Raw genomic sequence first — 15,178 nt, 5'->3', positions numbered from 1 at the left:
TGGTGCTGGTAGGCATTTTCACTTTGTCATGTCTGTACACTAAATATGGAGGTATAGACAGCCGGTTGATTAGCTTAGCATAGCATAAGGACTGGACTTTCTCGTTGCTCTGCCATTGTCCAGAGCAAAGAGAAAGTCCAGTGATTATGCTATGCTAAGCTAATCAACTGGCTGTCTATACCTCAATATTTAGTGTACAGACATGAGAGAGATATTTAAATTCTCATTTAGCCCTTAGCACAAAAGCAATAAGTATTTCCCAAAATAATGAACTTTAAAAGTGAAGTGACTTCAAAAGAATTGGCTTCCTTTGATTACAAATACAGGCTGTTGGCGAGCCACAGTCAAATAGAGGGGACTTGGTGTGTAATAATAATAAATATTTTTTTTGTGTCAGAACAGTAAAAACACAGCTGTATTTGTCACTGGATTTCTAAGAAAGGAAGGATAGTGACATAACAACAAGAATTACAGATTAAAGAGAATAAGAAACAAAAAGGAGTGCCAGACAGACAGAAATGATGAACTACCAACTTCCTAGTGCCAGAGCGCCCCTCCCCTACAGGACTCCACTGAGAGTGCTAAACCGCTTCCTCTTTCCTCAGTTTTCCTTTCTTCCGAGGCAAGTACTGTCAACTATGGGGCTATGAGTCTAGGTAAAAGGTCAGGCCTTAACTCTGCTGTTGGTTGGTATCCCATTATTGTGTTCTGTTTAAATATTCCCACTGGTTTATATTTAGATCAGGAAGGCACAGCATGGTGCCTCTAACCTCAGCTACAATCATGGAATGAAAAAAAAAGATAGACCATCATTAGAACCAGGAATCTCTAAAGTGTGGTGTAACACTAATGGGAGAGAGAGAACTATAAAGAGACCCGTTACATCTTATCCACATTCTTCTGCCGTATACATAATAGAAGTGTGACGATATTAAAACATGACAATATTTCTTGTCAAGGTGGAAAGTTGTCTTGCAATATCAGTACACAAGTGCAGAGCGGCAGCCAGAACGATGGATTCTGGCTTTGACCTCGAAATTATCATAGAAGATCCCCCCCGCCCGTTCTCCAAGGTTGACTCAGAGGTAGCTTTTGCAGAGCGGTGGCGGGGTTGCAGTAAAAATACAACATGTTAGAGGGTACCACTGTCCTCTTTCTTTCTCACATTTGTCCGAGACACAGGTCTGCAGTCTGCAGTTCAGCGTGGCTGCTGGCTTGCGCAAATTTCTCTCTTTTTTCTCTCTGTCTTGGAGCAGTGCATCATATTTGAAGAAAGAAATTGGTCAGTCTCAGATTGCACTTTGATTATTGAGAGAGAACTTCTTTAAAAAAATAAGACTTAAACTAATTCATTCATTTTTGTTATTTTTACTGTTTTAAGTTTTTATTTGAGGACCTTCTAACTAAACTTACTAAAGTAGTTTAGTTAGAACGTCACACACAGCTTCAATTAGACGTTTCATTAGAAGCTCACCCCGCAGTTATTAGGTCTGAAGAGGTTATACAGGAGAGAAGCAAGTCATTTGAGTTTGTGGCAAAACCTTTCACAGTGCTCATTTTTCATTTTATGACTTTTGATTAAATAAAAGACTATTTTTCCAGTCAAATTTCATCATTGAAGTTTTCTTTTTTTCTATAAAATCTTATCTCATCTCCTTCTTGTGAACCCAATTTGATGTATTGTCTCATCTTGTGAGCTGAGTGTCTCATCGCTTACCTAATACGCAAGTTGAAAACTTAATGTGTTGATGACAATCACTTTTTGAAGCTTGTGCAAAACCAGCATCATGTGCGGTCAAGATCAGTTTAACACAACCTGTAATCAATAAAGATTGTCAGTCACTACGTTCAGACAGAACTAAATTTCAAAAAGGTGTGTGGAATTAAAGGAATATGTGTGTTCACTATCGGCTAAAGGTTAAACAATACTGTGCTTGGTTAATGCAGCACAATATCCCTTAATAATTTGGAAGAAAAATATTTTGGTTAGCTTTTTCAGGCATATTATTTAGCACCACTATGTACGGTACAGGCTTTTAGAAAAGCCTTCCCCGTTGTAACCACTCTCACCTCTCACGTGATATGAATGTAGTTATATCCCCCAAAAAGTATAGGTTATAGAAGTGAGAACATTAAACACTCATTTCACAGTGGTTGCTTTCATGCCATTCATCCAGCCTAAAGCTCCTATTACCGGATACCCTACCAACAATCAACCCCACTATCCTTCACCTGCTCAGTCAGAGGAGTAGAGAGGAACTAACTGGTCAATTGTTTAGTGCTGAAGGAGTGACTAAATAGAGTGAAACTGCAGTGTGAAACTGCAGTGTAAAACTGCGTGGACCGCTGTGGACTTGCGTCGGTCCTGCAAGTGGTTTCAGAAAAATGGCTGCATGTGTCTACGACAATGCGTGGAACATCAACACCGGTGTAAGCCTGCAGCTGTCCACCGACACGGAGTGCGGACACTATGTCTGATCCTCCCGTACGCGTGAACTCAGACTCCGCTGTCTACTTGTCAGTTTTTGGTTAATGATCAGTTGACATTTCTTTTTATTGTGTTTTCTTTTTGAATCATTTTAATTTTATAGAATTTGAATTCATCAAAACAACTACATGAAAACATATCAAGTAAGTAATATGATGAAAGTTTAGATAAAAAGCCTATTTTCCCCCTAAATCTGTCAATTGTGATGTCTAATGTTTGAAATAGTGGTAATTGATGGGCAGACAGCATGAAGTAGATTTCTTTTGGGCTTTCGTTACATCTTGAGTTTGATTTTAACACCATGACATACACATCGTATCTCTCATCACATCACATGCATCATCTCATAGACCATCCCCAACTGATGATAAGAACTGTCATGCAAACTTGACGCATGACAGTCCTAATCATCTCCAGATGGTAGGTAGCATGGTAAGAGTGATGTCATCGGCATTTCAGTGCACTAGCACTCTGCACTCACTCTCAGGCTATGCAGCGTCACAGGAGACCCATAAAGAACACTTCTAAACAACAGCTTGTCAGTTGTAACTATGCTGCATGTAGACAAATCCTCTTTGTGCACAGGAAAGCCGTGACACTGACCGCTCACCAAGGTACACCCGGCGCCGCAGGGAGGTCATCAAATGAGCTATTACAGAGCGCAGGCTGTGCAAACGTCTTGTTGATCAGTAGTGTGCTTCCGTTGACACAGACATAGTAAAATTAACCATGAATGAGCTGTCTTTCATGGCAGTGTAGCAGGAGCCTTAAGGGCATGGTGTGTGATGTAACACTGTCCCAAATGTGTCATTCCCAGCGGCTTAAATGGCGGAGGTACAGAGAGAGCTTTGAAGTGTCACAATGAACACTGGCCTTTGTGCTTCATCAAGTCCCCCAATACAACGCCAACTCCCAATCGCACCCCCACCCGACTCCTGGGTGCCATCCCACAGACCCAGAGACGGAGGTTACGTAACTTGCTCACAGGAAGTCCGACTGATTTAAATGAAGAAAAATGACCAAGATAAACACTTTTCCCCTTTTAAATTGGCACTGTCTGTTTTTGCAAGCTTTAGCGTCCTTGTAAAAAGACGTTTAGAGTGGGCCTCTTGCAAAAAGATAGCGCTCACATATGCACATGCATACACACACAACAAACTTACTGAAAGCTTCTGCACATTTCCCAAGAAAGGTTTTCAGCAAGGGGCAGTAATTAGAAGGAGAGACAGAGCGAGAGTGAGTAAGGTCTCACAGCAGGCTTTGAGACAGTGGGGGAAGAATATGAAAGCCTTGTCCCCACGTTGAACAAGCTCTCTGGTATTGTTTACCAGCGGACTGACGACCCAGGGGGGTGTTTAATGAACACTGCTCCCCTGCTGGCTGTCTGAAACAAGGGTTGTCCATCCATAGTTTCCTGATGACCCTGTGCATCACCGGCAGACTGCTGACAGTGAGGTTGGAGCCAGAATTGAGGGGCCAGTCACTACACATTGAGTTTGTTCTCGAGATCGATTCATAATAAAGTGTGCAAAGAGGTTGACGTCATTGCAAAGTAATGACATAGCTTGTCAATACTGAGAAGGCTATTCATCAGAAAGAAGTCAGATGATGTTTGATAATTGTAGGCCAACAATTACTACACAAGTCCAGTCACAAAAAGCATGTGTACAAGGGTGTGTATTTAAATAAATTTACATATTATAGGCATTTAGCTGTCTATTCTTGCTTTTAATACTGTAATATATTTTTTAAACATTGAAACATCTTATGAAGAATGTAGGAAAGAACAGCAAGGAAAAGGTAAATAATACAGGTCAAAAGTTTTGGGCATCAGACACGACATCCAGTCTGGCTCTTATCTAGAAAAGGCGACTGGCTTGATGGTTTAGTAGATGAGTGTAGGATCTTATCTACACTGTCATCCAGTGTCTTATAGAACCAGAGCCCGTCTCCCTCCACTCAACTCCTTCCTTCCTCCCTCCTCTCTTGCTTCATGTTGTGAACGCCAGACAACGCTATCAATCAGAAATTGCACAGCAGAATCTCTGGACATGACAGACCAGACCCAGACCAGATCTAATGCAGACAAATACTTTTTCCAAACACATGTGAAAAGATGAGGAAAAAGCAATCTAACTTAACGCAACCAATCCTTTGAGTGTCAAGATCTGTGAGTAAATTGAAACAATACAAAAACAGCAAGGACTTACCAGCTTTTTCTGTCTCAGGAATGGCAGAGGTGTTCTAGGAAAGAAAAGAGAACAATTATTATAGTTAAACAGTACCTTCATCACTATTCAAACTCATACAGTAAAATCCCTTGATCTGCCGCTCTTTATACATTCCTAAATAAACATTTAAAAATGTTTTTGTGTCATGAAAACTAATCAAATACTAGTATTTATTCAGTGTTATGGTGTTGTGTTAGCTGTAATTCCTTTGCATGTTCTCTCTCCCAACCGATGGACATCTTCTGATCTAGGAACATCAGAATCTACACAAGATCAAAGAATAGGACAGGGGCTTTTCTGGGTGTCTTTTGAGAGTAATTGTACCCAGTTCAGTCGGCCCAGGAGTGTAACTGCAATAATCCTTGATTATTGCACTGTGATCAACAATATCATCATATTTTACTCTATCATTTTCAGAATATTGTTTAAAACCAAAGACTGTGCAGCTACAGTGATTTGTTGCTACACACAAACATACCAATAAGACAACTGTAGAAACACAAATTGGCCATTCCCAAACACAGCAAAAACATGGTTTCTAAAACTCCAAAAGTAAAATATTGTAAAATATTGTCACAGCAGATAACAAACCCACCAGAGGCTTCTGAACAATATAACATCACTAAACGTCAGAGCACACAGTGCACCCTCCTCTGATTCTTTGTTGATTCAAGACTCACGTAGGTAGTGTGGAGACATTAACGATGAAATCACACACAAACACATTTTGTAGCCAATGCTAGATTCTAATCATTCTGTACATGAATATTTCCTTCTTTGGCTTTGTTGTGGGTTTTAGAAAATACTACTGCTTTAAAACCGGGTTTCTGGTACCACAATTGAGCATTGATGTGTGATTTCATTGGCAAGTGTGCATGTGTGTGTGTGTGTGTGTGTGTGTGTGTGTGTGTGTGTGTGTGCTGTGTGTGTGTGGAGGGCAGCAGTCAGTTGGAATGCAAAGGTCTTTCTTGCCTCTGACTTTTGACCTCAGGTTCCTTGGCTGACCTCCACACCCTGCCCTGTTTTAATCCACACTCCCCTGGAACCGATCAGACAGGACAAGGAGGACAGGGTACACTCTCAATACAATTGATCTACATTGCCTTTGGTGTTCAAAAAGGTGTAGATATCTACTTGTCTTCCTGATATTTCTATTCAGATAAATGCCTCCTCCTCCGTGTTTATTTTTTTTACCCTTAGGCCTAATTAAAGGGCTTTAGCTGTGCCCCGCTGTGACTACTTTAAAGCCTGTTTACCCTTTGGCACCTACTTACATAACAGAATCAGGACAGCCACAGCCACACTAGCCTCTTTCACACAGCCTTTTCTAGAACGTTGTGCCGGCAGCAGAGGTAGTCACAGATCCGAATCAATTTGGGTTAAAAAGGGACAGCCGGCATGGTGGGACTACACGCACACACGCACACACGCACACTAAATGCCAACGCTGTTGTGTTACACGTCATGCCTCTTTTGCTACCGGAATGCCAATATGATATCTAAAAATCAGAGATTGGGGTTGTTTGGTTATGTGTTAAAAAAACCAAAAAGAAAAAGCAAAGCCAGCGTTATGGCGGATGTTCTTCACGGCAGTATTGCAGAATCTCTGTGTAAAAAGGCCTACTCATTATCATCTACTACAGGCCCTTCACCTCTCAAATATCAAATATATTTTATATGAACCACCACAGGTGTGACACTGTCTAGTGAGACTGGATACCATAACCCTTTCCCAATTCCCAGTGTGTGCATCCCGGATTCCTCTCCTCGATTCCCCTCCTCGCGTCTTAGTCCCGCCCAAATGAGATTTGAGCTGAGGAGTCAAGGAAGAGCCTTGAGGAGAGAGGAATCAAGGCAACAGATATTTAACAAACACACACACACACATGAACACACACACAAACAGGCCTATATATTTATAATAGCCTATAGCCTACATACACAGTAGCCTATGGCTAGGTCTGGGCAATATGGAGAAAAATCAAATATCAAAATAGTTTTGACCAAATACCTCCATATATATATATATATTAATATGTTTTTTAGGTAAGTTCAGAAAAGGACATCACTTTACTGTATTGCAGCCTTTAAAACCACGAAAAGACAACACTTTTGCCATTTTACGATATTATGAAATCCAAAATCTAAGATGATATCGCATCATTTCATATCACGACATTGATATAATATCGATATATTGGCCAGCTCTACCAATGGCTATAGCCTTTATAGGCTATCATATACCCGCTATTAATCAGAATGTTAATTTGTATGATCTGACTGGCCCGATCTGTAACGTTAGATTTAGAACGGAGGCGGGGATATTATCGTTCTCTCTCCCGTTTTCTTGCGCATCTTTGTTGACATGGCACGGGTGAGAAGTCTTCCGCACTCACTCGTCGATGTGCATTTTAGGAATTGGGACGTCCTTCAACATGGAGCGCTAAGAATAATTTCCGGGTCACAAGCCAGAGAATTGAGGAGTCAAGGAGTTGAGGAGGTTCAAATCTGGGAATTGGGAATGGCCCAATGCCTGCTCACAGATGCAATGTGTTTGTTTTTGCTAACATGTTGTCTGATCAGTGCTGGATAAAGTGTTATCTTGATCCTAATCTGTTTTACTCAGATTTTCTAAAAGCCAGTGGGTAAGCTGTCTGTACATACAAACTTGATCTAAAATCCAAATCTAAAAGTACATCACTAGTGGTACGTCTGCAGAGGTATGTGTGTGTACATACTGTACGTGTTTGCACATGTGTTTGTGCATAATGTGCATGCGCAAAACAGCATGATTGTTGATTTTAAAGAAGGTCTGATTTTTATATAAATAAAAGAGAAATGCATATGGAGCCAGACTGTGCACTTAGTCCTCCTTAAGTCTACTTACAGCAGGGGCATAGCACAAAATTCTGGGCCCGGTAGAAAGGCATTTTCTATGGGCCCCTCCCCGCATCCACAGCTATTCATTCTAGCATATTTTTGGGCCCTCCTAATATGAGGGCCCTGGATACTCAGTCCTCTTTTTCCCCCCAGTCCGACGCCACAGACCTCCAGTTATTAGCAATTAAAAATAACATTTAAATCCTTCCAAGGGCCCTGTTTCAGACACAAAGTGGGTAAAATTACCTTGTGGACAAATAGCTTTTTAATTTATTGTTGATTAATGACCCAAAAAAGACACCAGGGAGAAGCCATAGCCAGATACTCCTACTCACTCCTCTGCCAGTAAATCATTAGCACAAAGAGAACAACAGCGAGGTGAAATCAGAGATAGATTTATATTCAGTGCTGTTTTAGCTGTTGGACATATTAGCACTGCTTTTTTAGCCACAACAGTGTCCTTGCTGCATTCCCCTGTGTGCAAAACACTGTAGATAGTACATGATTTAGTCAAGACAACACTAACAACCTGGTTTGTTTTTGCCTATTTATCAATTGCATATAAACTGTCTCTGCTGGCAAACAGGTTAGTGATTTTCTTCACTTTCTTTTTGTTATGGTTTTCCCTTACAGTTTAATTTGAAAGATCACCAATGTCTTATTTTTTTTTGGTTAATAAGTTTAGTTTTGAATTAAAATGAGAATGATGTATAAGGTTGGCAACTGCGTCATCATGTATTTTCTTATTGGAAACAAATTACAGTAGATCAAAAGGCCAAAACCAACACCATCCTACAAAGATCCTACCAAGGACTGCCTCTGATGCCAAAGCCTGATACAGTTTATTGATTGTGTTACAAACCTATCCAAAATCTATAACACATCGGTTAGCCACACTGTTGCAGCTGGCGTCCATAATGACTTTGTACGCATGCACTCTAGCTTATTTGAGTCAATCACACATAAACTGTCCTGCTGCTGTACTGACGTTCACCAAATGTGTATTAATGCGCTTCTGAAAAGAGACCCCCCCCCCAAAAAAAGGCCCTATTTACTCACATTTCAGTAAAATTTGCCAGAAACTATTTTATACTATATTGCCCAACTGTTTTACAAAGTTTTTTAGCCTTTTTTTAAAAGTGAAAATATATATATTATATATTATATTATTATATATATTATATATTTTGACCAATTTTTTATATTTATATTTTAAGGAGGAATGAGACAGGTTTGGGAAGTTGGAAAAAGTATCAAGATGGACTAACACATTATCGGGCTTAGTCTTTTTGTAGAATATGTTGGCAATAAGAACATAGAATATCACCAGTCTTATTATGTAATCTGTGGTGATACATTAAAATATATCATCCAACAGAATGTTATATATGGACAGTACTGCATAAATTCATGTGTGGCTTTGTGCCAAAGGTTTATCTTCTATATTTGGCACAGTGGTGTTAACTGAAAAAAATTAGATCAATCATCAATCCGCTACAACTCCACAACTTGCACAAAGAATGGCCTTGAATAATTGAATCAATATGGGAGGTCTGTGTGGCTTCTTCACTTAGCACTAACAAGACATTTCAGTTCACCGGTGTGCGCCCTTCCTATTGTGTAAACACTGCACCACGGGTTCCTGTCAATGACCCATGAAGTCACTTACACACAGTGTAAATCTCACCTTTAAACAATTGTGTTTTCACTCATAATAGCAATTACAGTTGAATAAATGTGAGCGAGAGAGCACAGAGCCTAACAAGAATGCGAATGAATGGGTACCAGCAAGTACCAGTGTTTTCATAGCACCGGGATCACATATTTCCCAATGTTAGCCTGCGTTCCCCTGGCTTGCCACATTGCAGGTTGTCCAAGTGTGTGGTTGTCCGGACCGTGTCAGGTGTTCACTGGGGAGTCGTAGGCTGCAGAGTACACAAGCGTCAGCTGCCTCATTTACTGCCACTAATTTACTGGAAGTGGGTTGGGTGGGGGGCACATGGGGTATAGTATGTTTGCTTAACATGTCTGTCTGTCTGTGTGTGTGTGTGTGTGTGTGTGTGTGTGTGTGTGTGTGTTTGTGTAGTAGCCTGCAAGCATGTGTGCCTGATTGAATAACAACGATAGGGTATTTTTGTCATTACCGTAGCAGGAACCTTAAGCTACATCTGTACTACTATATTATTATTTTTTAAATGCCATTTTGTAACAAAATCAATCCACACAAGTCGATAAGTCCACGATAAGTCCACACAAGCCTTTAGGCTCTACAACAGAAATGATCTTTGTCAATATTAACACGTACTATAACATAACATTCAGTTTTCCCTTTTCTTAAATTTTAGGGGTGTTAAAACCATCTATATCTGACAGTACCAAACATATTGTGTATCATGTTGTTACAGCTCTTCGTTGAAGCTACGTGATTTTACATTGAGTGAAATTTTCAAACCCAAGAACTCATGTAGTCTACGGCTTTACCATCACATTCAATGGAAATGTTCTACATGTCTTGCTCATCATTTTAGACACATTTCACCCAAATTCAGCAAAACGTATCTTTGCAAATTTTGGGAACCCTACTAGAAGTTTAAATAATGCGCTGAAGGTTTGAAAAAAGTACGGCTGCACAGCATGAGCTTGTTCTATCACATTCACTGGTGGGGTTTTAAATCACAAAAAATCGGAAGGAATATATCACAAAGAGTATAACAATCAAATATTTGGTTTCAGTTTTGGTATTATTTCGGTTGGTACCAAATAAAAAACATTAAGGTTCAATACACTGCCCTCGTAACAATTCATTACTTTTTTTAATTAGTCCTACATTGTGTATAGCTGTGTGCACATGCTTCTCTGAGTGAGTGAGTGAGTTAGTGAGTTAGTCAGAGATGTTAAGCAAACAGTCGTCATGTGGCCATTGCACAATAATTCCAAGCAGTCCACCATGCCTCTCTCAACCTTACCGCCACCCTCTCATCCCCAGCCCCCCTCCTGCACTGCAGCTGCAGTGTCTGTGTGTGTGTGTGTATGACCACCCATGGTCTGTGCTGGCCAAGGATTAGGGGGCTCAGGCTAAACCAAACCTTTTTCTCCACCACTTAACGCAAATGGCTAAATTGGTGCAGATGGCTTATGGTCAGGTAAGCTGGCGGCTCCGGCACTAGACGTATAAAGTAACTGTGTGATAGAGGGAAAAGAGACACAATGTGTGTGTTTGTGTGTGTGTGTGTGTGCGAGTGCATGCCTGTCCAGGGCCTTTTGGATATGTTATCTGGAGATCATTTCTGACTGGCATGAATGCGCTCTTTCTGCCCTGCACTTATAAAAGAATTTATTCTCCATGCTCTGATGACCCCTGAGTGCACGTGTGCAGGCAAACGTGGGAAACAATTTCTTTTTAGCCTTCTCCTTGAGGAAAAGTCCACCCCCCACTCCGTACTTTCTCCCCCAGATCCCCTTTTCACATTTTAATAGTTTCCATATGTCGCACTTGAAGTGTGTCAACAGGAAGTGATGTGTTGGCTTGGTGTAATGATGCATTGGAACATTTCCTACAGAAAATGTATGTTAGCGTCCAGATGTTGGATTTAACAGCTATTTAAAAGAAAACAACTTCTGACAACATTTGGAAACGTCTCAGTAAGACTTTCAGTCTTTAGTATGCTTTTACCATACACACTGTGCACTAACACACACACTCAGACCGCCAGCCGAGGCCTTATTCTCTCACTTAACCTTGAGTCTGAAAGAGAGTGAGAAAAGTATACACAAACACACACACACACACACACACACACACACACACACACACCTTTGTTTACAAGTGTAAGCCAAAGCGAAGGCTTCTGGTTTCAGGCAGTGTCTGGTGGGATTTACGCGGGCCCCTGGAGCATAAACTGTGAACTGGCCCTTTGAATCCATCGCCGGATGAGAGAATAACACTTAACTTGTCTGACCATGAGACTATTCCTCCTGAAAGGCAAACTGCTCATCAACAGAATTTGCTTCTTAGGTCATTCTTACAGTTAGAGCTCCCTGCTACATGAAAGTAACCTGTGAATCGCTATACAACTGCAGGTATAACTTCACTAAACATGACATGTTTCAGCATGTGTGTGTGCAGACCATATGACCTTTCCCCAGACAATGACCTCAACGAGACGGTCATACTTTTGCAGCTATGATGTAAGCCTGACTACGAGTGTGCAATCATCTTTCCTCATACTTGAACTTTTGTCATGATCAGCACCTCTCCAACACTGGAGAACAACATCACACACAAAAGACACACTGGATACATCATCCATCCATCGTCTCTTATTGGTTATCCTGACAAAAAAGCTCATGGGACTGTTTTATTCATGCTATTCTACTCCTGTCTTACTACACTTATTAAGATACAAAATGTGTCACCAGGTGGTTAACAACACAGACAGATTACACTGTCCTCTGTAGAAGACTGTTGGGGTCCCATAGCAGCCCTGTGGCAGACACCCAGCTTATTGACTTCCCAGAAGGACCAGTGGACGAGACCTCGCTGGGTCACAGTTTTGACTGTCTAGTTTAGAGGGCACTGCATTTAGATGTTGCAGTGTAGCATTGACTGCTGGGTAACCCAACTGTAAACACACTTTGTCACATGCCACAATAACATTATAAAAAATCTAAACTTTCACTTTGGAAATATTTTAAAAACCATAACAAGACGTCTCAATGTTTGCTGGGTTTGCTTGTAGAGAGGAGGTCTCATCACAACCATTTTACAACCAAATAAATAGTCCATAAAAAGTTGAATAAAAACAAAAGACATGGACACATACTGGCACATTTGCTTTTCCACTTTTTTACCATCTGAAAGTCAATCTCATAACCAAGTTGTCGTTTATGACGCCACCGTCTGACCAATGTTTGCTAAGATGAGTTGAATAAATTGCACCTGGTTTAACAATGAATTCCTTTGTACATGTTTCAGCATCTGATCAATGTGTTTGCTTCTGTGAGTGCATTTGGTTTGTTTATTTTGTGATATATGGCAGTTTATGTTAGCTGGCTGCAGGGCTGTTTACAGATGCCTGTCATCCTTTAGATTTACTGTCAACAAGTACCATCATCCTGCAACTATTCCCTGCCCTTTTTACTGTCTCCTAATTAAACTGACTCAGTGCATTTTCAATTTTGTTTTTTATAATACTCTGCCGACTACAAAAGAAATTTAAATATATTTATCCAGTATATCTTTTTCACTACTACCCTAGAAATCTAGACACACTCTAGCAGCAGTAAATGTATTTTGCAGCCAGGGTCAGTCTAGCAACTCTGCGTTGGCTTGCAAGCTGGATAAACTAAACTCTAGTCAGGCCATTCACATCGTATATAGTCGGTGGGCGGGCTTAACATACTGACAGCAGAGTTGTGACGGTTTCATGTGAGTTCCCTGCTACGTGAAAACAAAGAAGATGGCTGCTGCTGCTGGCAAACAGCAATCTTTCGAATCGGCTTTAGCCGTGACTCTGGAAGACTTGGAGTTTAGTTTTTCTTTAAGAAAAGAACAAAGAACTGCACAGTCAGTTTAAAAAAAGGAAGATGTGTCTGGAGTTTTGCCGGCTGGATACGTAAAAGTTGAATCTATCAATTAGCGTTGCTCTGGTTGGTTGTAGTGCTATCCAATTGTGTGCAGAAAGAATTTGACAGACAACCATTTATCTTGCCCCTCGGATTGAGCCCTGCCAATGGGGAGTTCCCAGACACAACATCGTGATGTGGGTCTGTCTTGTCAGGCTGTTACTCTACTGTTCTGTGCTTTATGAAACAGCTATAGCCTTGAATCCACAGGAAAAACAAGATTTCCTTGTGGGAGTTGAGGAGAAGTTTATTTTCTACATCCTGCTCCAAACACAAGCCTTTTATTTTTTCTAGCCCACTTTCTCAAAACCACAGCAGGTCTACAGTATTTGTTTCCTTGTTACAGCTGAGCTCAACAGAGTGAGCTTGGGGACAATGACAGCAACACGGCTTGCGTGGCCATGACCGGAGCCACTGCTGGCAACGATATTAGGAATCCCACTATGGCCACACCAAGACCCGTCCTTCAATAGCATTCACACACTACTATTGGCCAGGCGTCCATGTTTACATGACAGGTCCCATCCCCTGACCCATCCCTAACCCTAACCTTAACCACTCAAGGTGAAATGCCTAACCCCAACCAATTGAGCTGTTTCGTATTGGGGGACCTGGCATGGCCATAGTGGGATTCATAATTTTTCCTGCTGGCAGCCGCTGTCAGCCTGAATGTCGGTTTCATAGCTCACTGACTCATTATGGCCTACTACAGTCTTTAAGCCAAATATGTGGGTGGAATGGAGGGAAACATATTTATGCCTGCTGCATATGTTGTGCATACAGTATTATTGACCTAGGATGGGATTGAATGAGAGATAGAGAGAGATAGTTAGAGCAAATGTAGAGATACATAAAAGGCAGTAAAACAGCTAAATATTGAGTCTTTTTTTCTGGAACATTGAGAAGGTGTGGTTTGGATAAAGGATGTTTGGGGGAACTTTGAGGCTGCCAAACCGGAACACGGAGGAAGGACAGAGCAGAGATCTGCTAGCGACCTTAGCACGCAATCCACAGCACTTCTATTGTCCACCAAACCACAGTATGATAAGGAGCTATGTACATACATAACCAACTGATAGGTCCTTCATTCTGAAATAAAAATATCTCTCAATCAATCATTTTGCCAAAACTCCTGTCCAGACATCTGGTATTTTCAGAATTCCCTGTCAAACAGTGGCAACACCACCTAAGGAGATGACAGAAGTTGTGTTTGAAGCAGAGTTGCTGTGGAGACAAAATACAGATCCAAACAAAGGGTTAAAGGTTGCCTTGTTATGAAATGTTTGCTAAAGACGATAGGGCAGCGCCTTCTCTGTCACCATACAATGCATGCATGACATGTAAAACACCCCTGTGCTAAATTTAACAGACAGCCATGGTCTGTGCCTGGTTCAGTAACTGAGGTCTGTAGGGGATTCTGAGTATGTCGTGGTGGTGAGAACACTCTGCGCTGAGGGTGACTGATATGTTGTTTCCTTCTGTAACATTCGGAGGAAGGTGGTCAGGGGTCAGCAGCCTCCACCCTCCTCTGTGGCTTGGCACATCCTCTGCAGCCTCTCTAAAAATAGAGTCACATAACAAATGGCCCTCACACCATGCGCAACTTTATTTTATCATTACAAATTAGACACTTACAAAGCCAAATCAATTACAATTAATACCATGAAATGCACTTTTACAAATTCTTTAAAAAGATAACACCTAATACTACTCAAAATTGTAAATTAATACACCAAAGAATGAAATTGGTGTATTAATTTACAAATCTTTCAGTGAGAGAAAATAATAAGAGTTAAAACTATTATTTGATTAACTGATTAGTTGATCAGAAAAATCAATAATCATCACAATAATAGTAATTTGTTTCTCACCGAAATGCCATACATCATTGGTTTCAGATTCTCAAGTGTGAATATGTTCTACTTTTCTTTGTTTTACGTGACTGTAAACTGAC

The 15,178-nt window shown here is 40.8% G+C and overlaps 1 protein-coding gene and 1 long non-coding RNA gene across 4 annotated transcripts in view; one reads left to right on the top strand and one right to left on the bottom strand.

Annotated features, from left to right (window-relative positions):
* Positions 1–15,178, bottom strand: part of dlc1 (DLC1 Rho GTPase activating protein) — an 81,091-nt gene that overhangs the window by 54,872 nt on the left and 11,041 nt on the right. For all 3 annotated transcript variants that reach the window (XM_034898164.1, XM_034898180.1, XM_034898171.1), the window contains exon 4: positions 4,699–4,732. In XM_034898164.1, the coding sequence (XP_034754055.1) occupies positions 4,699–4,732 (34 nt within the window). The remainder of the gene's footprint in view (positions 1–4,698; positions 4,733–15,178) is intronic.
* LOC117960410 lies at positions 4,425–13,883 on the top strand. Its single transcript, XR_004660147.1, has 3 exons — positions 4,425–4,435; positions 4,702–4,709; positions 13,636–13,883. It is a non-coding gene; the product is annotated as an uncharacterized LOC117960410 (long non-coding RNA).

Source organism: Etheostoma cragini, chromosome 2 (assembly GCF_013103735.1).
Source record: "Etheostoma cragini isolate CJK2018 chromosome 2, CSU_Ecrag_1.0, whole genome shotgun sequence".
Classification (NCBI taxonomy): domain Eukaryota; kingdom Metazoa; phylum Chordata; class Actinopteri; order Perciformes; family Percidae; genus Etheostoma; species Etheostoma cragini.
The sequence above is the reverse complement of the archived record's forward strand: the minus strand, read 5'-3'. Positions and strand labels throughout refer to the sequence as shown.